General features: G+C 43.8%; 2 protein-coding genes across 2 annotated transcripts in view; both read left to right on the top strand.

Annotated features, from left to right (window-relative positions):
- Positions 1–11,369, top strand: part of UROC1 (urocanate hydratase 1) — a 37,189-nt gene extending 25,820 nt beyond the window's left edge. The window contains exons 15-20 of the mRNA XM_085072562.1: positions 717–787; positions 1,711–1,809; positions 2,240–2,339; positions 5,142–5,223; positions 10,431–10,530; positions 11,128–11,369. Of these exons, the coding sequence (XP_084928688.1) occupies positions 717–787; positions 1,711–1,809; positions 2,240–2,339; positions 5,142–5,223; positions 10,431–10,530; positions 11,128–11,268 (593 nt within the window). The 3' untranslated portion in view covers positions 11,269–11,369. The remainder of the gene's footprint in view (positions 1–716; positions 788–1,710; positions 1,810–2,239; positions 2,340–5,141; positions 5,224–10,430; positions 10,531–11,127) is intronic.
- A 1,985-nt stretch (positions 11,370–13,354) lies between these two features.
- ZXDC (ZXD family zinc finger C) lies at positions 13,355–24,646 on the top strand. Its single transcript, XM_085072563.1, has 10 exons — positions 13,355–14,700; positions 15,199–15,351; positions 16,217–16,295; positions 16,421–16,551; positions 17,154–17,324; positions 17,752–18,434; positions 19,141–19,225; positions 20,562–20,734; positions 21,513–21,614; positions 22,461–24,646. The coding sequence occupies exons 1-10, from the start codon at positions 13,674–13,676 to the stop codon at positions 22,545–22,547; spliced, it is 2,691 nt and encodes an 896-aa protein (XP_084928689.1). The 5' UTR covers positions 13,355–13,673; the 3' UTR covers positions 22,548–24,646.
- Positions 24,647–24,975: the final 329 nt, after the last annotated feature.

Consider the following 24,975-nt stretch of genomic DNA (forward strand, 5'->3'; position numbering starts at 1 on the left):
ATATATAATTGTCTTCTTGGTTAACATATGCATCTAAACAAGACGTAGGGTGGATTTACACATAAAGTAACTACTGTATAATAAATATTTCCTTGCACTTTTTGTTCCATAGAAATGTGAGACAACAAATCTCTTTGTTGGATAAAAGACCTCAGTTTTATCTTTGTATGAAAATACCCAAGAACTGTGTAGTACAGAATAACTGCTGTGCTGTAAATCTGTATCTCAGATATGGTGTCCATTGGTGTAACTTATCCTTAAGCTGCTGATTCTGAGAATTTCTGCTGGCTATTTCAAAGGAGTTATTCCCTACCTGGTGCAAGACTGGGCTGTAGGACCCAAAGCCATGAAGTTTGATAAAGCTACTCATTTAGCAAAGGCCTAGAAACAGACTGGCATTTAGTAGGCAGCAAAACAGGTGACCAAAAATGGACAGGACATGTAAACCATATTTCAAGGTTCAATTTAGTGTGCTGAAGATCCAAATGGGATTTACCACTCCAGTTGTCCCCTGAGTGGCATCTTGTTCCTTCCTCTAGATATATGATAGTTACTGCATCAGCTGCACAGAGGACTCTGTACAGCATTTCCTATATGCGTGCTTGTATCTGAGAGGAGAATGTGACTCCCTAGTGCTGCCAGAGGAATTAAAGTAAATTCAGAGCATGTTGCATTAATTTTCAAACCATATTTTTTTCTTTTTTTTTTCTTGCAAGTGAGCACATCTGTGAAGCAGCAGTACCATGACAACATCCGCTGGATTCGAGAAGCTGGCAGGCACAGCTTGGTAAGTGCACAGCCTCCTGCAGCAGATGTGGTGCTCCTGGTCCTGAATGCAGCTCTTGGATGCTGGGGTGAAAAGCAGGAATGGATGGGAATGAAAACATTGCTTGTAGTTCTTAAGGCTGACGATTGAAACTTCTCACTCCACAGCAGGGTTTTAGGTTGAGCTGAAGCAGCTCTTTTCCTTCACTTCTTCATCTGGACATGTTAAAATAATCCAGCAATATCTCCTTTTCTATCTGGAGTGAAACATTTCCATTATTCACCCTCCACCTCAGCTGTAACCACCTTTCTTTCACAGTGCTATTCAAAATATCCCTCTAGGCATTGCTGTGGAGCAACATCCTCACACCTGCAGCTCCCTGAACCCTTTTCAAAACAGGGGATGGGGCTGAAGAGCTGCCATCCTTTGGCATTTAGGGAAGCAGGACACCAGTGGATCATCCTTTATTCCCCTTTTTTGGGCAGGCTCTCCCTGTGAAGCCAACGAGTGATGTTCTAGGGCTCATATGTGCTCTCCTAATCTGGAAGCACAGCAGAGTTGTGCAGGACAAATGTTCTTTGCCATATTTCTTTTCTCTTCCAGCCCACCATCACCAGCTCCAAACCTCTGCTTCTCAGCTGTTGGTAAGGGATTTGTTGATAGGGGGATTATAGCCTAGCAATCAGATTGATTTAAAAAGTGCAATTTATTAGACAGTAGCAGCTGAATACAGAAATATATCTCATAGATTGTGTGACTGGAGATAAAATGAAGTTCAAAGAGGGATTTTAATTTTTTTTCTGGAAGCTGGATGTTGGTGAAGAAATAATCTGCACTTTCTTCTACAGAAGGAAAGGGGTCACTCCTATGACTCCATTCATCTGGGACCTGAAGATAAGCCAGTTGCAGGGAACCTTATCCCTCTGTAACTTTTGTTTTTCCAGGTCGTTGGCTCTCAAGCCAGAATCTTATATTCTGATCAGAGAGGTCGTGTGTCTATAGCTGTGGCTATTAATCGAGCCATTTCTGAAGGAAAGATTAAGGTTTGTCTCTTTTGTCTCCATACATTGTGGTAATTGTGTTTAATATCTCAGACTGGGGTGGCAGGTGGGAAAGGAGAAAGCTTCAACCAGTGAGGGCAGAAGTGTCTGTCATTTACATGGGGTTTCAGTTTGGGTTAGAGCTCAGTCCTCTCTACCTGCCACCAGTACTGTGCTCTGTCACAGGAGAGGTGGCTTTAGAAACCCTCTGAAATTTTGTTTCATGATAAAATTGCCTTATTTTCTGTTTGGGCACCTACAGGTACAACACATCATTCTGTGCTTTGCTGAGAGTACAAAGCAGGGACAGGAACTCCTTAACAGGACCCCAAATTTTAATATTTATGACAGAAGTGAATTGAGCAGATCATGGTCCTCAGCAGCAGTGTCAATCCATGAAGGATTCCCATGTCTTGTCCTTGGTTTTTTCCAGGCTCCAGTAGTCCTCAGCAGAGACCACCACGATGTGAGTGGGACTGACAGCCCTTTCAGAGAAACATCAAACATTTACGATGGATCAGCCTTTTGTGCAGGTCAGTGCAGCAGCTGAGGCTTGTCTGCCTGCACCAGCAGGGAAATGGCTTTAAAACAGAAATAGATTCTTTTATGCAACATTTCTTAAATGTTTTTGTTTAAAAAACACCCTTTAATCCCAACTAATCAGATTTCCTGAGAAGCTTTGTGGGATTTAATAGTGATACAGACATGAATGTGGAGCTAGTTACACATAAGAGATCCTGGACACTGCTGGAAATTCCATGAAAATGCACCAGATGTAAATGGAGAGCAGTCTCAGAGGATTGTATCTTCTGTTTGCTTTTAATTTTGAATCTCACTGTTTCAAACAGGTGATCTGATTACAGCCATATTTCCTTGGAATCCACAAGATTAAAATCAGGTCTATAATAGTATTTTTCTTAATGCAAAAAGGTTCACAGCTGCTTTCATTCCATTGCACAAGGACTCAAGAACACAGTCTGGAGTTTCTGAAAGGAACTTTTCTGGTCATAAGGGAACATTGATAGTAAAGGCATAAGAATAAAAAGCATTGTGGATTAGGCTCCAAGCCTTGCTGCTCACTTAAAGTGTGATTGTGGGCAAATCATGTAGATTTGCTGTACAAAAGGAGCCTTTAATTCTGCACACCTGACCTGAGCTAACCAGACTCTGCTTTTCAGTTTGTGTAATGATGCTTTAGAGAAATAAACCCAAGAAATATCAGGTTGGAGACCTGAAAAAAATTATTGAAGCACTAAGCACTTTTTAACCTAAATCTTCCTCAATTTTCCATCTATAAAGTGGAAATTATGCTAATAGCTTTAGCCCAGTGGTGTTTCTGTATGTCATGAACTGACAATCACAAAGAGGTGTGGGATTGGAGGATCTGCTGCTGTAGAAGGAGAAATTATGATACAGAAAGCTGAGCATATTGAATTACTTCCATTATAGGAAATCATAATAGAACCAAATTATGGCTCAATTTTAAGGAGAAAAGTTCCCTGTTATCTTAACTGGATTTCCTAGTGAAATGAGGCTTTTAACTGTGTCCATCAGTCCCACTTCAACACTTCTTGAGTGTGTTGGCTATTTCTAATAGGCCAAATGAATAGATGCCTTGAATAATGTTTGTTTCTGACAAGCTGTGAGAAAATGGTGCAGCTGCACAGAGAACAGGAATCTAAAGTAATTTCTCCATCTTAGCAACATAAGTAATCCTCAGGCAATGCCTTCAAGAAAAGGGCAATAGAAACAAGGCTTGCTAAACCCCACTGCTCACCATGCTTTATGCTTTCTTTGCACTTTGTGATTTACATGAACTATTTGCCTTCTCCAAGGGCTTATCTAAAGCCTGTTGGCCACCGATATCACTAGTCTTTGAAACCAGGCCTAAATCTGTTTTACCAGATGAGCCTCTAGAGGGAATAAAGGAACATCTTAGGTCTTCCTCCCTCCCTTCCGTCCTGTTGTTCTAACATCAGTTTTGAGCTGTGAATTTCACGTGAAATTTGCTTTCCTTTAACACACAGGACTCTTCCAGAATGTTTGTCTGTCTCATTTTGTTTTAAAGTACCTCAGCCTGATGGGTCACTGCTGCTGTGCAAAGTGTATTTCAGCACAGACATTTGCAGCCAACGACCTTTATCAAAGCCAAGGAGCAGCAGGTTATTGCATTGTTCTTCACTCCTTGTCCAAGCTCTCCTCTTATCAGGTGGTGGCTGAGGAGAAAATCTGTACATTATAGAATGGGGTGATTTAGATCTCCCCCATTCAATCTTGACAGCACTGTAATTATGATAATTGCGTTATTAAAGTGACATAATGTCAGATAAAAGATGGCATAATGGAGCTTTTGACAGGGTTTAACATAGATTACCACTCAAACTCATTTTTCTATCAGACACATAACTGTGGGTCTACAAAAGTGGCTGGTGGGGATATTGTTTTTCTTACTTTTTACTGTTAAAAACATGGCAGGTTATGTATTGAATCTTTCCTGAATTAAATCTGGAGAAATGTGTTCAGTAAATTTTAATCTTATGCTCTGTGTGCACCTCTTTCCACCTCTCTGGGTATATGCTTTAGCATAAATTGTAGTAAGTGTACAGAATTCTAGTGAACAATTCAGTGGAAATCATGCATTACTCAAATTATATTTTTTTGCTAAATTATATTTCTTTGGGGTTTTTTATGGACAAAACAAACCTTATTAGTGCTTTCAGCAGTTCCTGTTCAGGGTAAAATTCCCCCATGTTCAGAGAATTGCAGTGGATATCACTTTCACCTCAACTTTGTTTCCAAAATGAAACTCCTTAGCTTTAGGTAAGCTTTCTGCACAGGGCTGAAGTTACGCTGATCTGACAATACTTCAGACTTCTGAGAACTGCAAGGTGTGTAGTGTTCAGGTGTCCTGCACCTTTTGAATCCATACACATGGATGTGTCCAGCCCGTTCATCCACCACTAAAGTGTCCTAAAGGATTGGATTGTATTTCTCTCCACCATGAGAAGTATTTCACAGCTGAGGAGCAGTAGGTCCCTCAGATGCTTGTGTTGGAGCACAAATGCAGGAAGCACCAGAGTCCTCACAAACCACGGTGTGAAACTGGCATTTGTTTCCTCCAAAGCAGGCACAGACAGTGGGAGGGAAAATCTCTCTTGCCTGTTCCTCCCAGGAATGAGATATTCTGTGCACATCTGTGAGAGAAGCTGTGAGTAAAACCTGATTAACCCTGCCTTCACACAGCCCCAGTGAAGGTGTCAGTGGAAGGAGGGAGCAGCACAACACAGAAATGAATGTGGTCCATGAGCTCTGTAACACCTTTGCTCTCCCCCCAGACATGGCAGTGCAGAATTTCGTGGGAGACTCGTTCAGAGGAGCCACCTGGGTCGCGCTGCACAACGGGGGTGGAGTTGGCTGGTAAGAGCTGGTTTGTGTTTCCAAAGCTGAGCTCTCCATCCTGTTCCTACTGCTGAGGTTGTGTGTGGGGAGAAGATACAGGAACTGCTGAAAAGATGTGCAGTACTGGAGGAGAACAGTGTCGTGATGATGGGAAGGATGGGTTTGGAAACGAGGGCTGAGAGGACAAATTATAAAGCAAAGTGTGGTGTTGTATAAGACTTTTTCTAATTAATGCTCATATGTCCAGAAAAAGTGTTTTGAACGCTGGCCACAGCACAGTTTGAGGAACTTAATTTGATGAACAAGGACAGTCTGCTGTGGTCTTTTTGAACAGATCCTGCTTCCAAAGTTGTCTTCACACATGCACAGCCAGAGTGTTAGTGGATGGATGATGTTTAGGTCTCCTCTTAAGCCGTATTTACACCTCTGACCTCAGGACCCCAATATAAATGCTCCTGTGCTAAAGTGCAAGGAGGGGTTATTGAGACAAACCAGCACAAGGGCCAGGAAACCCCACAGTCTTTTTCTCCCTGCTTATGCCTGGTGGCATTAAAGACCACAGCCAAGTAAAGACTGAATTAAACACCTCCTTCACATGAGATGCAGAACTAAGAGAAATGTCGAAACTGAAAAGCAGAATGAAAGAAATACTCTATATCAGAAAATCAGAAATCAAAATATCTCTGGAAGAACAGGATTTGGCTCTCCTTTTTGTCATCTCCTATGGCTGCTTGGAGGCTTGTCATTGCAGAACAGTGTCTGGTCACCTTGTTCTCAGAGCAGCCACAGCCCTCTGTGATTAAATTACTGTGCTTCAGTGAAGAATGCAGGGCCTGGAAATGAGGTATGTCTCTGCAGAGCCTTAACAAGCCACCATGCTGAGGCTCAGCTGTGGTAACCATGTCCTGTCATTAGCTGCCCTGGCCTGGAGAGTCCCCAAAGCCAGGCCAGACAGGTGGTTCTGCTTGCCTTAGCTAATCGTGGCACCACCCTGGCTAGTGCTGCACCCCTTTGCCTTCTCAGGAGAGAGAGGAATCACTGAAAGGTGGCAAAAGAAGCAAAACAGCCATTAAAAATTGCTTTCTTTGCCTCGAAGAGATAGATGCCTTTAGGTTTTATTGACCCTGTTTTTCTTTTTTTTTTCTGGAGCACTAAAAATTCAGCTGACTTTGTCATAAAGAAATCTCCACATGCTTGATAAACTCTTTTTGTCATCAGCTGTTTTGGAAATGTGAAAGTGCAAGTGGAAGTTTATATATTTTTATAAACAAAAATACATGTGACTAGAGAGAAATCAAGTTGTCACTGGCAAGGTTCTGCCCAGGGGAGTTCAGAAATGAGAACTGTGCTGTGTTCAGCTTCCAATCCTCCCTGCAGGGCTGGGCTTGCCTGGAACTGCTGACAGATCTGCTGTGTCTTCCCTTTGAGACTGCAGAAGTGCCTTTTACATGCTTTATTTTCTGTTATAGCCTTGTGGGACAAACAGGAAAAGCAGGATTAATATATATTTAGCTAGAATCTGCATCACATGTACTCTTGGAGAGATTTAAGATTAACATAGTCTTGACTGTAATTACAGCAAATGATTGTTATTCATTTTTTGCTGCCTGTTTGTTTGCAGGAAAATGTGTATTAGCACAGAGCCTGGATAACTTGCAGTAACAGAAAGGCAGAAGCAATTTAAGAATTTAACTGCACTGGTGACAATGTGACATCTTGATTGCAAGAGAGGCCTTGTTTTCTTTGATCACCTTATGAGGAGACATCTGGAAATTATAGGAGGTAGCTTAGGTCAAAATGCCACATGTTTCTTTAATTACCCGAAAATGTGACCCAATGCTAATGAAGGCAGAGAGCTCCTCTTTAAAAGTGAGAAGTTTTGCTAGAAAATCCATCACAACAAACATTGGCACTTAAGGTAGGAGTGATTTTAGACAGTAGAACAGATTCTGGTGAGTGATTCTGATTTGCACTGAAGTAACTCCATGGAAATTGATGGAAAGCCTTTAAATTTACGGAGTGCAAGTAGATCAGATGCTCCTGTTCATGCCTGGGCTTCAAAGGATGCTCTCTGGGCCACTGTGGACAGGGGGACATTTTGCCACTGAAAGAACATCATCTTTCTATATGGAATATCTTTATAAAACACTGGTCCAGTGGTCTGGGTTTCTCTGGCTTTGAACTCTGACAGTAAAGAGTAGTGCTCTATTCCTTGGTCTCTCTGTACATGGGAGCAGCAGAGTATGGTGGAGTGACTGAATCTAGAGTTACATTGGTTGTCATCCAGTCTGATCCCCTCTTTTGGAGAGGGTAGTAACAACATCAGCTATTCAAAAAGTAGAATTTACAAGGAATACAGATGTTTGGCTGTTTGTAGTCATCCCCAGATGAGACTAAGAGCAGAGCTAGTGAAAGACTTCACACAGTAAAAACATCCTGGGAATTAAATTCCAGGCTGAAAAGAGTTGACAATGTCAATCAAAAAGAATTTTATTTTGAAGATCAGATCTTACAATATCCAAACATCTCAGTTGAAAATATGACTTTGTTTGAAATTTTCCAGTTAAAAAAACTAATTCATTCAGTGATGTTCTGTGGGAACTGTCACTTTCAAGAAAACCATGCCTTTCAACAGAAAAAGCATTTGTAAAAATGGCATATCTAATAATGGAAAAGTGGAGGGAATTCAGAGAATGGTGCCGTGATGGTGAGATGTGGAGCTCTGAGTTCCTTGCTGAGCTCTGTGATAGGATCCTGCTTAGCACACAGGTGCTGGATGTAAGTAGTGAAAGGGAATTAACATCACGTGAGTAGAAACATTCCATTGAAAATGAGAAAATGTGAGTTCTAGTTTCAGGAAGCAGATTTCAGGTCTGTGAGGCTCAATTTAGCCTCAATTCCCCGTTTCCTCAGAAGCTTAAGTTACTTCTGGAAAATGCACATTAAGAAACAATTCCTTCCTGGACTGGAAGACTCTCAACTCCTATCTGATTAGTGGGCATGTCTGATGTTGTTCTATGTAAATTTTGTAAACTTAGATTAGCTATAAAACTCAGAGGACAAAATCCTTCCTCCAGGGATTTCCATTAATGTCTCATACCATGTGTAGCTGTATGATATGCCCTGTCCCTCAGCTACTGCTGATGCTGAGCTCTGATGCCAGAACTCTCACAGATTTACAGCAACAGATTAGTTTCCCAGCTACATCCACCATATGCCATGGAATGGAAACTTGAGCAGGCCAGATTCTGAAGTCAGACAAGATGTTTTGCTCTACATGTTTTCCCTGTCCTTTAAAACCAGACTGTTATTTCTCCCAAGAATAATCTGTTCATTTTAACATATTTCTGTTCTTCTTCTGCCAATAAGTCTGCTTCCTGAAAAGTTGGCACTGATGTCTTTAAACATCTCTGTATCTCATACAAAATGAGTGACTGTTTTGGAAATGATCGAGGCAGATGTGCATTAAGTGGCGGTTAACACTTTTTTAATAAAATGCTTATGCTCTGTCATTTGTCCCAAGAGAATATAAATAGATCCATCTGCCTGTATGGCAGGCTGTAGTGTAGCAAACATGGGGAGCTTAACCTTTAAAAACACTCTGAGACAGGTAAATCTCTGGCCCATCAGATCTGTTAACCTTTCTCTACCTGTTTTCAGAGCCAGTACAGAGTGCAGGGCTCAGGAGATATAGAGCAAGCTTGATTTTGGCTTCCCTGTGTCGTGGGTTTGAGACAGGACCCTTGCCAGGAGGACGCACAAAAAAGGGCAAACAGGCTTCAAGCTTAAAGTTGCAAAAAGCGTTTAATTACCTAACAGAATTGGAGGATAAATGCAAGGCAAAAATATACTTTTCATACATTATTTTGTTCACTCCCCCCCTCCCTCTTACGAACCTATAGTATTCACCCCCTTTCCTCCTCTACAATCCACAAGCCAGGTGGGGGGGCAGGGTGTGGGGTCTCTTTTCAGTCCACAGAGCAGATTCTCAAATTTACTCATCACCACAATTCTTCTACTACAAATACTCTTTATCTCTACTTGTTTCTCTCTCTCTTCAGACAGTTTTCTGCTCTCACCCCCACCCTCTTAAGAAGCAGTCTCTGCACTCACCCCCCCCCTTTTCCCTCTTTGCAAACTAGCAACACAGACAGGGGCAGGTTGAGGGGTCTTCTGGTCAGTCCAATCAGGAAAAGAGGTTCTCTACTTAGCCAGGGGTCCTTCCCACGAGAGACAGTCCTCTAGGAACTTCTTTGGCGTGGGTCCAATCTCATGAGCAACATCCCGCCCAAATTTTTGCTGCAACATGAGTCTTTTGTCCATAGGTGCTGTGCAGACTCTCCCGAGCTGAGGCCAGGCTGCTTCCATGCCAGGAGCAAGGCCTATCTCTCTCAGTCAAGGCCTTTTGCAGTTTTAACTCTTAGATGAGACTCCCACTGGTTCACAGTCTTTTCCAGGCATCCACCTCCTCCTCTGGAGAGAGCTGTGGGTGTATTTCTGCATCCTTATGGACTCCATGGGCTGCAGGAGGAATTTCTGGCTCCCCCATAGCTTCCACCACGGCTAGCAGAAAGTTTCAGCTCTGGTGCCAGAAGCACTGAAGCACCTCTTTCTCCCCCCTTCTTCACTGACCTTGACACTCTCCATGCTGTTCTCCCTCACATATTTTCACCTGCACCTCCTCCTCCTCCAACTACAAAGTGAAAGAAGTGCGCGCCTGCTTTGTTTTGACTTTTTCTTAAATATGTTTTCACAGAGGCGTAACCAGCACCTCCAATTGGCCCAAACTTGGCCGGCAGCATGTCCATCACCTTCAGAGCCATCAGAGATTGGCTCTGCTGGACTTGATGTAAAAACTTCCAGAACTTGCACTCAGGACACACAGGAGCCATCTTTGTGCCACACCCCACCCCTCAGACACCTCCCTAGGCCTACTAGAACAGCTTCCGAGGGATCCAAATTTCTCCTAGATGTTAAAAACACTTCGCTGATGTTTTGGGCCAATCAAAACCACCACACCCTGCTTGGAGTAGATCCTGACTGCTAGCTTTTTTTTTTTTTTTTTTTTTTAATATAAGAATAAAAGATCACTGGTCTCTTATTCATCACCATTTCTATGTTCTCATCCATCTTCTTGCAGTACAAATGAACAAATTAACTCCTGTGAATTCTGTGGTATTGGTGTGAATTATTTTTATTTCATTCTCTTACTTTTTCTTTTTTAGGGGTGAAGTGATCAATGGGGGATTTGGCCTGGTTTTGGATGGGTCCAAGGAAGCTGAAGAACGAGCTAAGATGATGCTCAGCTGGGATGTTTCCAATGGAGTAAGCAAAATTAATATATGTATACTTTAATTTTTTTTTTTAATCTGGGGAATCTTGCTTGATCTACACAGATCAAAACATAGAGTTTTGCTGATGGAAAAGGCATTTATGATTTCTCTAGCTGTCAGTAGAGTTTCATCCTTACATGCTGGCAGAGAAACTGGCTCCTTGATTTCATAGCTGAAAATGCATTGAAGTGACATCTTCTTTTTTAAATATTTATCCCACTGCAAAAGCATTGACTTCTTAAATGATACTCTTATCTAAAGCTAGTGCTAGTTTTGCAGAGCTGGGATGGAGTGCACAATTACTTTTAGTGAGGGAATTTCTTAAGTTTATAAGGTACCTGGCTCTACCAATGTTTATGTGTCCAGTGTTATGCATGGAAAAGCACCATGTCTCCCTAAATACTGCTCATAAAAATGAAACAGGTATTACAAAAATTACTTGTGAAAATCAGAAGGGAAACTGAAAACTGGCAGAGGGTTGAAAGATTTGTTGTCACGAGCTGGGTGCCAGTTTGTGCAAATATTGTGCAAGGTGGGTGTGGCAAGAGAAATGTCTGATTTTACACCCCTTGATTCTGTGGTCTGACAGGTCGCCAGGCGCTGCTGGTCAGGGAATGCCTTTGCTTATGAAACCATCTGCCAAGCAATGAAGGAAAATGCCATGCTGAGGGTGACTCTCCCTCACAAGGTGGTGGATGAGAACATCTTGGAGCAAGCTGTGAAACATTAGTGGTACTCCAAGTGCAATGTTGCTCTTGCAGATATATTTGGAGTTGCTTCTTGATATCCTATTTTGCTCTCTGGCCAAATGATAAAAGCCTTGCAAATGTCTGTTCCATGTGAGTTCTTTTTTCCTCTCTAACTTAATAATGGGGCAAATCTGTATGTGCTTGTGACAGGTCTGCCTGGAACAGTCTTTTCACATATTTGGAACAATGCTTGCAATTAAGAAACTGTTCATAGTAGGGAAAGGAATGGGAATTTTGTCACTGAAAATTTAATGGAAAAAAAAAATTCCCAAATGACAGAAGAGTCACTTATTCCTGCTAATTCATAAATTGTGTGTACAGAAGTAATTCTTAGCTATCCCATTTCATGCTAAGCATGACCCTTGCACATGGGCTCCATTCTGACATGAACAGTGCCAGCAGTCCCTTTCCCCAGTGGCCTTACTCTGGGATGTCACTCAATCTCCTGGCACTGCAGCCATTCCCTCTCGGAACAGAAAGGAGTGTTACACACCTAAACCTGCCTGGGTTGCTCTGCTGCAGAGGGGGTGTGCTGAGCTGCAGCCTCAGGACAGCACACAGTCCTCAGGATTGTGTCTTAAGAAACTGTGTCTTAAGAAACTGTGCCCCTGCTAGACCCCACAGTACCCCCAGGTGAGCACAGTGCAGCTCTGCATTGCCTCTGCTGCTGGGAAAAGGAAAGTGTTTGTTTTGAATCACAAACGAGTTCTTTACTCTGTTCACGTACTGTGTATGTCTCCAGATGAATTGTTGAGAGTCTGGCATCTGCTTGAAACTGAGCCTTCTGTGAAGTGCAATCTGCAGTTGGTAGGAATTGCTTTACATTATGGAAAAAACCTGCCCACATTGCCAATTTATACGACTGAGATGTGAATAGTTGTCAGGCAGATTTGACAGCCTTTGCTTTGACATATGTTAGGCATTACCTTATTAATAATCACAGTGGACTGGGTCCAAAGTTAGTATTGGTATTGTGTGAAACCACTCTAATCTTCATAGCCCAAGAACATGGGTGGTTCCTGCTCTTTCAAGAGGAACAACCAGAAAATACACTGGGCTTTTCTGTAGCAAGGGATGTAGAGCTCTTCCACAGACTCATCTGAGTTGAAAATATACCACTGACAAGATGCTGAAGAAATATTATGGATTCTCCACCTTTGTATTATTTAGTACTGGGGTACATGCCAGTGTGTTCACCTTCACACCCCAGGCACAAAAGGAACCTTATTTTTGTGCTTGCAGCTTTATTGCCCAGAGGACATAACCTACCCAGTAGAGCCACGTTTAATGCCCCTCAAATCCCTGGGAGTTTCTAACTCTGGATTGACTGTAGAGAGGCACAGAACCCAAATGTATGAGTGCTGCAGAAGAGCTGTGAGTTGAAATTCAGATTATGAAGTCTATTAGTGAGGTAGCATTAGGCAAAATGGGGTACATTTTGCATGGGGTACACCTGGAGCTAAGTGTGTCTGTAGGAGGCTTGATGCTCAGTTGCTGAGCAGAAAGCAGAGGAAGGATCACAGCACCATCTGCTGGGACTGCTGGCCAGTCCCACGGCAGCTGGGAACTTGTACACTTCCATGGCAAATACATAATGCTACCTTTTCCTTAAGTGTTGGAAAGCTCTACCTGTGAGGCCACAGCTGGAGTGCTGTGTCCAGTTCTGGGATCCTTGGTACAAGACAAGGACATGCTGGAAAGGGTCTAGCAAAGGCCACAAAGCTGATGAGGGGTCTGGAGCATCTCTCTTATGAAGATAGACTGAGGGAGCTGGGCTTGTTTAGTCTGGAGAAGAGTGGGGGGATCTCATTAATCCATGAAAGTATCTCAAAGGTGTCTGCCAAGAGTATGGTGCCAGGCTCTTTTCAGAGGAGCGATGGTCAGTTCTTCCTGGGCTGGGAGGAAGAACTTCTTTACAGTGAGGGGGGCAGAGCACTGGGACAGAGTGCCCAGGGTGATCATCGAGTCCCTGTGGAGACAATCCAGCCCCACCTGGGCGTGTTCCTGTGTCACCTGCTCCGCATGACCCTGCCTTAACAGGGGCGTTGTATTGGGTAACCTCCAGAAGTCTCTTCCAACCCTAATTACCCTGCCACTCTTCCGGGCCATTACCAGGGATACCAGCACGATCCCCAGGACCCGAGACGATTCCAGCGGTGTCACGCTGGGTGTGTCGTGAGCCATTCCTCGCTGCGCGATTCCCAGCCGGGCTGCCCTGCCCCGGGACACCCCCGCTCCGTCCCGTCCGTCACTCCGCTCTCCGGGTTTCCCGGGCGCCGCCCGCGCCGCACCCGCTCCGTGACTCCGCGCTCCGGGTTTCCGCTGCGGCCCTGGCCGGCCCCGCCCCGCGGCTCCGGTTTCAGGCGCTGCTACAGGGACCCCCAAGATGGAAACGCAGGGGCTGCCGGCCGCGGAGGCGGCCCGGGCCCGGCCCGCCGCGCAACATGGCGGCCCCGCCGCGCCGCCGCCGCCCGGCTGGGACCCGCCGCCCGCCGCCGCGCCCCCCTCCCCCGCCGGCGGCACCGTCGCGCCGGGCCTCTACGTGAGCTTCCCGGTGCTGCTGGTGGAGGAGAAGCCGGAGCCCGGCGCCAGCCCGGCGCCCGGCGCGCCGCCGGCGGGGCCCGCGTCCGACAGCGACGGGCTTCTGCTCGTCTTCAACGTGGTGCGCGGCGCGGCCGAGCCCGGCGCGGGCGGCGGTGAAGCGGGGCGAGCCCGGCGCGGCCCGCCGCCCGCCGAGCCGCCGGAGGAGGCCCCCGGCTCGGCCCCGCCGCCGCCTCCTCCCCCGCCGCCGGCACCGCTGCCCCCCGCGGGCGGCGATGGCGCCGGGGCGGAGGAGGGCGCCTTCTCGGGGACCATCACCATCAACAACCAGAGCCTGCTGGTGCGCATCGAGAACGGCGTCCTGACGCTGGGGCCCGGCGCCGAGCAGCCCGCGGGCCCCGCGCCCCCCGCCGCCGCCAGCCCCGCCGAGCAGCCGGGCAGGCCGCGCCCGCGCTCGCCGCCGACCTTCCCGTGCCCGGAGCCGCGCTGCGGAGAGGCCTTTCCCCGCAAGAAGCAGCTGCGGCTGCACCGGCTCTCGGCGCACGGCGGCGGCGAGGACGGGCGGGGCGCGGCGGCGCGGCCCTTCGGCTGCCCCGTGCCGGGCTGCGCCTGGTCCTTCGCCACGGCCTACAAGCTGCGGCGGCACCTGCGCTCGCACGACAAGCTGCGGCCGTTCGCCTGCGCGGCGCCGGGCTGCGCCAAGCGCTTCACCACCGTGTACAACCTGCGGGCGCACAGCCGCGCCCACGAGCAGGAGGCGGCGCACAAGTGCGAGGCGTGCGGGCAGCGCTTCCCCAGCGCCGCCCGCCTCGCCGCCCACCGCCGCCGCAGCCACCTGGAGCCCGAGCGGCCCTACCGCTGCGACTTCCCCGGTAAGCCGCCTCGGGGGCTGGGCTCCCTTCCCTCCCCTTCCAGCAAGTGGGATCCCCGCCCCGAGGCCGTGCGGCGCTCGGCTCGCTTCTCCCCGCCGCCTCTCCTTCCCCTCCGTGGTACCCCGGAGTGTCAAGGAAGGTCATGCTCCAGGCCACTTCAGTTATCAAGAGGAAAAGTTTGGGAGCTGGAGGATGCTGTGCTTTTCCTCCTGCGACTTTGTGCTGGTGCAGTGAAACAAGCAAGACACAGCGCCAGCTTTCAGTGGGTGCACCTTAACCCAGGCTGTACTTGATTGCACACCTCGGCTAAACAATTGTATTCCTGGGAATAACGTTTAGGATTTCACTGTTTGGTTTTTTTCCCCCCCATTTTCCCTGATGCAATATCCTGAAAAAAGGACCATGAAAGTACCTCGCTAAAAGCTGGGAGGGAGAAAAGAGTGCAGTTTTCCTGACTCAGTTTTGTCAAGCAAATGTGTGTTTCCCTTCTCTCCCCAGGCTGTGAGAGAACATTCATCACAGTGAGTGCATTATTCTCCCACAATCGAGCCCACTACAGAGAGCAAGAGCAGTTCTCCTGCTCATTCCCTGGCTGTAACAAGCAGTATGACAAGGCATGCCGACTAAAAATCCACATGAGGAGTCACACAGGTATTCACAGGGATGACTTGTACTTTGAAGATAGTATGTGATATGTGGACCTCAGTTTGCTGGAAAAACTGAAAGTCAGGAGGGGTCATGTGAGCTATTTGGAGTCAGTGAAATCAGTTTGATTCTTGGCCTTCTCCGGGTAGGAGCCCACTTAATGAAGTTACCATATGCAAAGTAGTTAAGAACATGCAGAGCTGTGGCTTTTGTCATTGTGCACTCTGTCCAGAAAAAAAAAATCAACTATTTCAGCATTATTCCCAAGTCCATAGATGTTCAAAGCATTGCATATGTTCTAATCTTGATACAAACAAACAGCTGAAAAACCCTGAGAACATGTGGAATGTATGTACCAAGGTTTGGAACAGCAAGAAGATAAATTTCAGCTCTGGCAAGCACTTCTGACTTGCAAGGACCACTGCAAAGCTGAAACACAGCCTTATGTCACTGGTGTTTCCTCTGCTGTCCTCTTCTTTCCCTGGTTTCATGGATTTACAGTTTTGAGGTTTTTTAAAGTATCACTTAAAGTTTGTAGTTGTGATGGAAACCAACATCACATACTTCACTGTCTTGTAATAAAGACACAGTGACAGATCATGAAAATAGGAAAAAACAGGTTAGTTGTGTTTCTGTTTTTAGTAATGCTGTTACTGGTTATTGAAGCACCTTCAAGATACGAGGTGGATTGATAAATACCTGTGCTTTTTGATGCAATAACCTTGAGTTTGAAAAAGCCCAGATTGTATGAGAGGGAAGGGACATGACAGTACTCTGCAGTAATTAACCTCAATTTAAGCAGGTTTTAATGTTTTCTAGTAGCAGTATGTGTTTTTGTATTAGATTATTAATGTAACATTTTTTATTCAAGGTGAAAGACCTTTTATCTGTGACTTTGAAGGCTGTGGCTGGTCTTTCACCAGTATGTCCAAGCTTCTGAGGCATAAAAGGTAAAGGAAGCTTTTTCTGATTATACTGTTCTAAGTCACTGGCTGTTTTTTTGTCTTTGTTTCTCTTCCAGTACCTAAGTAGTAGTGGATTTAGTCATGCCAATGGAAATTTCCTTCCCTTGTAGGAAACATGAAGATGACAGGAGATTCATGTGCCCAGTAGAAGGCTGTGGGAAATCCTTTACAAGAGCAGAACACTTGAAAGGCCACAGTATAACTCACCTTGGTACAAAACCATTTGAGTGTCCAGTAGAAGGTATTGCTCCACTCTTGTATGCGTTTCCTGGTAACTCGTGTGTATTTTTGCCTAAAGATTATGTGTGCTTGGTACAGGATGGGAACAGTTTAGAGTGAGTCTTCCAACAGAGTTTGAAGAGGTGAAAGTAAGCATAGGACATTGTAATTGAGTAAATGATCATTCCCAAAGTTAGGAATGACAGAGCAACTCTGGTTCATACTGTATCTTGACCACCCTCACCACCTCAGCGGGACTCCAGGAGTAAAGATTTTCTGGGTCTGATCTGGAATATTCTGCTTTTTAAAGTAAACCAGCTCTACTTGATGATTTTTTCTCCTTTTTGTGGTATTTCCAGAAGTTGTCAAGAATTTCAGATGCAGTAGTGTGAAAAGGTTGTGCTTTGCAATGAATAACTTAAGAGTTTCATGTTGTCAGAAACAGGTTGTTGAGCAGTCCTACCCTTTGACAGATTTACTTTCATGTGGTTCCTCTGAGTGTATGTACAGGTGCTGCAAAATAGCAAGTAGGGGATACTCTGATTTGTTAAGTCATTAAATATGGACATTAAATTGTAACTTCATTAAATTTGAAACTTCAAAGCCTTGTATATCTTCTTACAGGCTGTTGTGCAAAGTTTTCAGCACGAAGTAGTCTGTATATTCACGCCAAAAAACATCTTCAGGATGTGGACTTGTTAAAAACTCGGTGCCCTGTTTCCAGCTGTAATAAATTGTTCACTTCCAAAGACAGTATCAAGACACACATGGTCAAGCAGCATAACTTAAGCCCAGGTAAAGTGTCTGTGTCTGGCTATCGGAGGGTGCAGTGAAAAAATTAAATATTTTATTAAGGTAAATGCGTCATTACTGATGTTGAAGTCTGAGTCCTGTTGATATGAATGACAGAATCTTCTCTGAGACTGAAGTTGGTTTCTCCCTCCTCTAAAGTCCTCAGTGCGACCTCTGAGTAGCAGAAAGTGATACTTGAACTTGATCTCTAAAATTGTGAGAAATTTTTGGCAAGTGCTTTTGTAACCAAGGCTTCTTAGTAAAGGAATGAACTTGTTTCAGTAGGCTGCTTTTCCTTAAATCTTCTTTCAGGGAAGTTGGGAACTGTTTTAGTAGGCTGAGAATAGAGAATTTTATACAATTTTAAGCTTCCTTTTCTCCCTATTGTCTGTTAAAAACTCTGTCTTATAACCAAACCCTTGTCTTCCAGATCTCCTAACTCAGCTGGAAGCAACCAGCTCCCTCACCCCCAGCAGTGAACTCACTAGTCCAGGGCAGAGTGATCTCAGCAATATTGACCTCGTGTCTCTGTTTTCCAACGTGTCTAACAATGCTGGAATTACAACGGACATGGCACTGGTGAACTCTGGAATTGTCACCATCGATGTTGCTTCGGTGGGCTCGATGCTGGGGGGGAACCTGCCTGTCAGTAACAATTCCCTAAGCCAGGCCGTGGATCCCCTGATCCTGGTGGCCAGCAGCGACATGCCCCAGAGCCTGGACGGTTCTCTCCTGCTGGGAACCAGTGCAACAGTTTTACAGCAAAGCACTTTAAATTTGGATGATGTACAGACTGTCAATGCCGAAGCCTTGGGTTCGCTGGCGTCTCTGTCAGTGAGGAATTCCAGTCAGGATGTGCACGGGTTGACATCCAGCAATAATTTAACAATAGACACAGCCACTTTGACCCCTTCCAGCAGCCTCGGCAGCACCAATGTGCCTGAGTTACTGACACAAATTAAAGCTGAACGGAATTTGCTTCCCTGCTCGGATGTGGTTGGGCAGCAGGAGGGCAGCAAAGTAGTGACACAGTTTGTGTTCTCCAACCCTCCCGGGAGCTACAGTGCACAGAAGGAAATGGATCTTGGCGCAGTGACTGGCAGCTCGTTTTTGGTATGGAGTAGCCGTATTCACTTTACCCCTAGATGAGACAGCCTGACTTTGGGGATGTCCCTGTCTGCTCACACCTTATAGGGAGACCTTTCTCTCAGATTTTGCAGGTCATGCATTTTGGCTCTCTTTTGATGGAGGATGTAGAACGGTATGTTGAGTAGTGTGTTTTCATAAGTAGATTCAGTGTGGTGACAAGTTCTTCTAAGAAATACTGGAATTCTGGTGGGGACAGTTCAGGAAGAACCTTCCAAAATAAGCAGCAATCTGAAATGGAATTGGCAAGAACGCTCAAGAATATGTGTTACATCTTGTTCATTTCATTCCAGGGAAAGATTTGGGCTGTAACACTAACTGCAGCATTTTCATCTCAGTCCTCATTCCGGTTTTAAGTAGTCTTCTCTTTCTGCTTCATTGTGTTGCTGCAGACTTAACTTTTTGTTTACATTACAGAGTAAATATTTACACTGTTAAAATCTGAACACCTATAAATATGGAGCTGACTTCTTATGTTGAACTCCAGATATTGAGTAGATACAGGGAATTTATTGAAACTCTAATCAGAATATCGGGGGAAACTAGAATTCAGTGTTTGCAGCATAGAAGATAACTGCATCTGAGAACTCATTAGTCTGACTTCATTGTCTTGTTTTGTTCTTAATTCCAAAAACCCTGCATCTCTGGGCTTTTTTTTTTTTTTTTAAACTAGGAGAGCTGTGGGTCTGCAAGAACAGACTACAGAGCCATTCAGCTGGCCAAGAAAAAGAAACAAAAAGGGAATGGCAGCAGCACAGGTGAGAAGCCATTAATTTTGTTAAATTTACTAAATAAAAATATTTAGTATTTTTGGCAGTGCAATGGAAGCAGGTTTCTGAGTAACATTCTTAAATATCCCATCCTGTTTATTGCTAGTTAAAATAATTATGCATGTGGTGTACCATCTGTTACTCAGGATAATCACGTTCTGTGGAATATCAGATTCACAGGAAGTTTACAAAGAAAGCTGTACCATATGTTTCATGATTGTTAACAAGACACTAGCTGTCCATCTCTTCATCTGCTTTTTATTTTCTTACTAAAAAAAAATGTTACTTTGCTTTCTGTTGTATATTTCTGATTTGAGAACTGTTGTGTTTGTGTATTTGTAAAATGCATACCTGCATATATTCTGTCTGGTTCAGTGAATCATCACATGGAAGAAAGGATAAGTGCTTTATGAAGCTAGTTCTAAGTGGCCTTGAATTATCAAACATGTGCATGTATCACCAATCATGTCTTTTGGACATTAGTTTGAAAAAGATGATTGCACTTAGCATGTCTCCTAAATTCCTGTTTCTGTTCCTACTCAGGACTCCCAGTAGTCCACTTTTCACCAACTGTTGCCTTAGTGCTACTCTGGGCTTCTCAAAGTGGTCTAGATAATCATCTTGTATTTCTGATAGGCTTAATTAGATTGAGTGAATACTGTAGAGGGAAGTTCAGTGTTTAAAAATAGGTTTTCCAAGCCATTCATTTATTACAGATTTTTTTTAAAATCCAAACAAAAACATGAACAGCTGACAGGACTGTATCCTTACATTTGTTTTGATTAGGGTTTTGGTTTTCAGCTTGTGATACAACAGCTGGTTCCTCCTGCTTTAAACTGAAAAAAGCTTAAGGTTGTGGTAGAACAGGTTACACAAGTACAGCTACCTAACAGTCCTTGAAATCTTTCTGTAAATAATGATCTTCACTATGCTTATTTTACAGTTTAGAAAAATGATGTGCATGTCTTCTCATGAAATGAGTTGCAAAATTAAAAATAGAAAATGCAATCCTACTTCCTAATTCCTTTCTATAACACCACAAATACGTTGATATTTCTGTGCTACCACAGGGGAGAGCCCTAAGCTTAGCAGTTTGTGATTTTTTTTAATGGTGTTCATATAAAAAGATGCTCAGTCAGCAGCTGGAGTTCACCAGCTGAGTGCTCTCTGGCCTTTTAGCATTGTCAGATGGTGCTTAATTATGTTGCACTGTTGTGGACATTTGCTGTGTAGCATAAACAGCTGCAAAAAGTTGAAAAATACTATCAGAAAACTTTGGCTAATTGTTTCTGACCATCTAAATATTAAAATTGCTTTCTTTTAGGGACATCTGGCTCTGGTCAGAGGAAAAACAAGGGTGGTAAAGTAAGCCCTAACAACTTCTCGTCATCCACTGCTGGCAGTAGACTGGGTGGTAACATAGTTCTGCCAAATGGAGGGCTGACAATAAGGGACCCTGCCACTGGAGCCCAGTATGTGCAAATTCAGCTTCTTCAGGTGAGATCTGAGGAGAAAAAAACATGCTCATCTTCTCTGTTATCCAGACTCACATTTATGGAAGAATTTGAGTATTTGTGAACTCAGGTACTGCTGCCCCTGGATGGGGTCTTGAGCTCTGCAGTATTCTTACATTATTCCACCTCTTATTTACAAAGTAAATGAGACTGACATGAAAACATTCCTGCAAAAAGAAGTTTCAGCCTAAACTGTTGTTTCTCTAATCTGTTAAAATAAAGCTTAAGATTTAAAAAAACCAAAACAACCTAATAAATGGTGGGGACTGCTTAGTGGACAATGGCAGGTAATATGTTTTTGCCAGCTGTATCTCTGTATAGTATCCAGAAAAAGGGTAAGTTCCTTCTACTTTATTCTTAACAGCTCTGGTATGGAGAGGCCTGTGGGCAGAGTTCTCCATGGATCTCTTTTTTGATAGGTGTACACATTTGCAACTTTCAAGTTAAGTATCAGCTTCAAGAAAACATGATGAAACTTGTTGTATGTTTCTGAGTGTTAGATGTGTTGGAAGATCAACCGTTCCTACCTTTTCAGATCTTGCCAGTGTCCCAAGCTGATGAACAGGATGACAGGTTGTACACTGAGTTAGGTTCAGATTTAAGTTGTAGTTACCTTTCCACATCTTTGTGGATCTAGGCCTTACTAGTACAGTGCAGTGGCTTTATCAGATTTCTTAAGATTGCAAGGCTGAGTGAAATTTGCGATATTGTGCTGAGATACTTGGGGGTTGTGTGATTTCATCATGTTTCTGCATTCACAGGATGATTCCCCAGGAGAGGGAGATTTGCCCTTTCAGCTGAGCTCTCAGTCTTCCTCTTCACATTCTCAGCTTACAGTGGATTTACCTGTTCACATACTTCAGGTACAGCATGTCAAGCCTTTGGGTTTTATTGCGTTGCTTGAAAGTAAAGACAGGTTATTGCCTTGCTTGAAATTAAAGACAGAACACTCCCATGTTCTGCCTGATGAAAATACCTCGTTTTCCATGGGGAGTTGATTTTCACTCACAAGGAGTAGTAAGCAGAGAGCTGCACTGCACAATTTATCTTGTGTCTGTTACCAACCTTTGACATATCAGAGGTGGTTGGGTTTTTTCCTCTGTTACTGAGTAATGAATAACTAAATGTTACTCATTTTTTTCTCACAAGCCCTGTCCTTGTTTTCCTGACCCCATCCTGCAGATACTCGGTGGGTCAAGAAAGAGCATCAGAACTGGAGTGTTGCAGGCTACAGGAAGGGTAGGAAGTGGGAAATAAAATCTTGAGCCTAGATATCATAATGGTGCCCTTAGGGGAGTATCAGTTATGTTAAAAAGCTTGCTCAGGGACCTTTTTTTTTATAAACTCTGCAAGTTCCTGCCAAGTGTGCTTCTTCTGGATAGAAAATAAAGCTTTTTTATTAAGGAGAGGCACCTTTCCTGAAGCTTTGAAATACAAGAGGAGTGGGACTGTTTGCCATGGTAGAGAGTTAATGGAGGAAAATGTGATTTTTAAATATTTTTCAATTAGTAATGCTTATCTGAAGTGTTCCACAGAAAAACTGTGGCAATGCTGTTTGGGTGTATCCCTAACGTGGGAAAGCTTTGGGTTTCCTCTGAGCCATTCCAAACATTTCTCTGGTGTTGGATAAATTTCAAGATAATCTTGCTGATATGCACTGAAAGCATCTAGAGGTGAAAGTACTTCATGCTGTCTGTTTGCTTTAACAGGAACCACACAATTCCACTGAAGATGATGCAGGTTCTGATAACTCTCAGTTCACTGGAAGCACAATAAATTTACAGGATCTGGAATGACGATTATTAGGAACAGTTACTTGAAAACAAATTGGGCAATCGTTACAGAGTGAGATAACTGTGTGGGTCTTTTTCCAAGGAAAATACGAAAAGTAGAACTGAAATATGGTTGCACTCTTTGTGATTTGCTAAAGACAGTTGCAGCTGTAAGATTTTCTTTAAAAATGTAAATCCCACTTGATGTGCCTGTGTAAGATACCTTGTCTGCCTGGTGGTTGGGGAGGCTGAGGCAGACTGCTGTACAGTGTTGTTTCAGGGAGAAGTACTTTATTACACTTCAAACTGAGGTAATATTTACTGTTTTCACAGGAAAGCAAGTATTCTACAGCTAACAAGTGCAAATTTATAATCCTGCCTAGGACAGTTGAAACTTCCCTTCCGTTGGTCTCCTCCTGGAGCCAGTGGCACCAAGGAATTAAAAACTAAAATTTGCAAATGTTTTCCACACACAGAAAAGAAAAGTAACTGTTTCATCCCCTGTGTTTTGGCAGAAAATTGGAATGAAGTGTCACATGTAACTAAATTAATATTCTATGCCATAAAAATGAGATACTCTAAAATCTTTGTTTTAGAAAGCTAGATTCTAAATGTTGACTTAGCTGTGAATCAGTTTGTAGCTCATGTTGAGTTTCTCCCTTTCCTTGCTCCTGCATCCCAAATACTTTGCTGAATTCTTCCAGCAAAACTTGAAAAAGAAAACTGCAATAGAACTGTACTCACTGTAAGTGATTTTAGCTATGAGTCCTACACCATCTGAGAGAGGTTTGTTTTAACTTTGTGTTCCCTTTTTGGGGAGGAATGTTGACCGTCATGTAAATTTAAGCACCTTGATTTTTATCTCATCTATGAACCGCTGCCAAGTTACCTGTGAACTGGCCACTACCTTTCTGTTTAGGGTTGTTTGGTGTTTTTGTTTTGTTAATTGAACACTGTTAACACATGTTCTTTATTGCTATCCCAGAGTGTCACATGCACGTGGAGCTTCCGGCTGGTTTACAAAATATGCAGTTGTCAGAGTATTTTGTGAGGGGGAATGAATTGTTGCCCAGGAAGATTTGCCCCTGAAAAACTGCAGTTTCTCTTGGGGGTGGGGGGAGAGGTTGTATGTACTCATCTGAATTGCAGACACCTAAATAAGTATAGGGTTGTATAGGGGAAAAGACCACCTTTGGTTATGTTTTAAGGTAGTAATTTAAATGTTTCTTATGGTGATGTTCTGAATGCCTGTAAAAGTATGTATAGGAATTTGATAAAAGGCTGTTTGTACCTTTTTTTTTATTCTCAGTGAGGTGTGTGTATGCACGTATGTGTATTTTTTTTTACAAAATAAGATGTCACAGAGGAGAACGTTGTGATCTTTCTAATCTTGCACATATTTATTTATTTTACAGTTATACTGATGTTAAATTCACATGAGGTCGTTCAGAAATGCTTTTACTTCCTGTGCCTTTTGAACTATGTATGTGTCCATATAAATGCTTTTATTGATGGGAAACTTGGGGAGGAAAAAAGCATACAGGTTACAATGAACTTCAGCTCCTGATTTGTAGGCAGTATTATATCTGGTTGAACCAGCTTTATTTTTCTATCTTTAGCCTAACTGAGCACTGAGGTCTCTCTGTTCCTCTCACTCTGAGTTTACAGCTTATGTCTGGGGGTAGTCTGAACCCTCTCAGGCTGGGTTTCCAGATTGGTAGATGAGATCTACCCAGTGGCTGTGACTGCAGCTTGGAGTTCACCCCGAGAGGTGAAAAGATTGGGAAGGAATTGTGCTGAAGGGTCTTGCTCTAGTGGTCACTCTGCTCTCCCTGGAAGCTGAGACGCCTTGAGCTCCAAATGCCTGCGTTGTTCTGTTCTCAAGGACCATACCAGTTTGTAATCTATTAAAATGGCCAAGGAACACTCCATCTTTTTATGGGACTTGCAACCAAATCTTTCTACTTCTGAAAATGTACCTCACTCAGCTTTGTAAGTGAATGTAAAGTGCTGACCTCTTGAGGGCGGAAAATTGGATCACTTGGCTTGGACTCCATTGCTGGCAATGGATACCTGAAGAACTGCTGGTGCAAAAGGGTTAATAAAGCTTTTTTTTATGGTCAGTTTGTCACTTGGTATTGTTCTTTGCATGGATGCATCTGACACAAAGCTAATTACTGGCAGCTTGATTCCTGCAGGGAGTTTGTGTTATTGCTTCGGTTGCGTCTTCTCCATTGTAGTGGGGTGAAGTCTGTAATGAGTTTGGGTTAGAGCATAGTGCTTGGTTTTTATAGTCCTTCAAAAGACCTGTGAGTATCATAAATGTCTGGGAGGTGCCTGGCTTAGTTGTGCCTTAACAAAGATTGTCACCTAGGACTGTGATAGAATTCACTGCTGATGTTCATAGGGATAGTGCTATTGGCATCAAAAACTGAATGAGAAAAGCACTGGT

This window comes from Lichenostomus cassidix, chromosome 12 (genome assembly GCF_008360975.1).
Source record: "Lichenostomus cassidix isolate B80296 chromosome 12, HeHo_3.0, whole genome shotgun sequence".
Lineage (NCBI taxonomy): Eukaryota > Metazoa > Chordata > Aves > Passeriformes > Meliphagidae > Lichenostomus > Lichenostomus cassidix.

Coding starts and splice junctions, on each gene's coding strand:
- ZXDC (XM_085072563.1), top strand. CDS start 13,674: ATGGAAACGCAGGGGCTGCCGGCCGCGGAGGCGGCCCGGGCCCGGCCC. Junction 15,352..16,216: donor CCACATGAGGAGTCACACAG/GTATTCACAGGG, acceptor TTTTTATTCAAG/GTGAAAGACCTTTTATCTGT. Junction 16,552..17,153: donor ATTTGAGTGTCCAGTAGAAG/GTATTGCTCCAC, acceptor ATCTTCTTACAG/GCTGTTGTGCAAAGTTTTCA.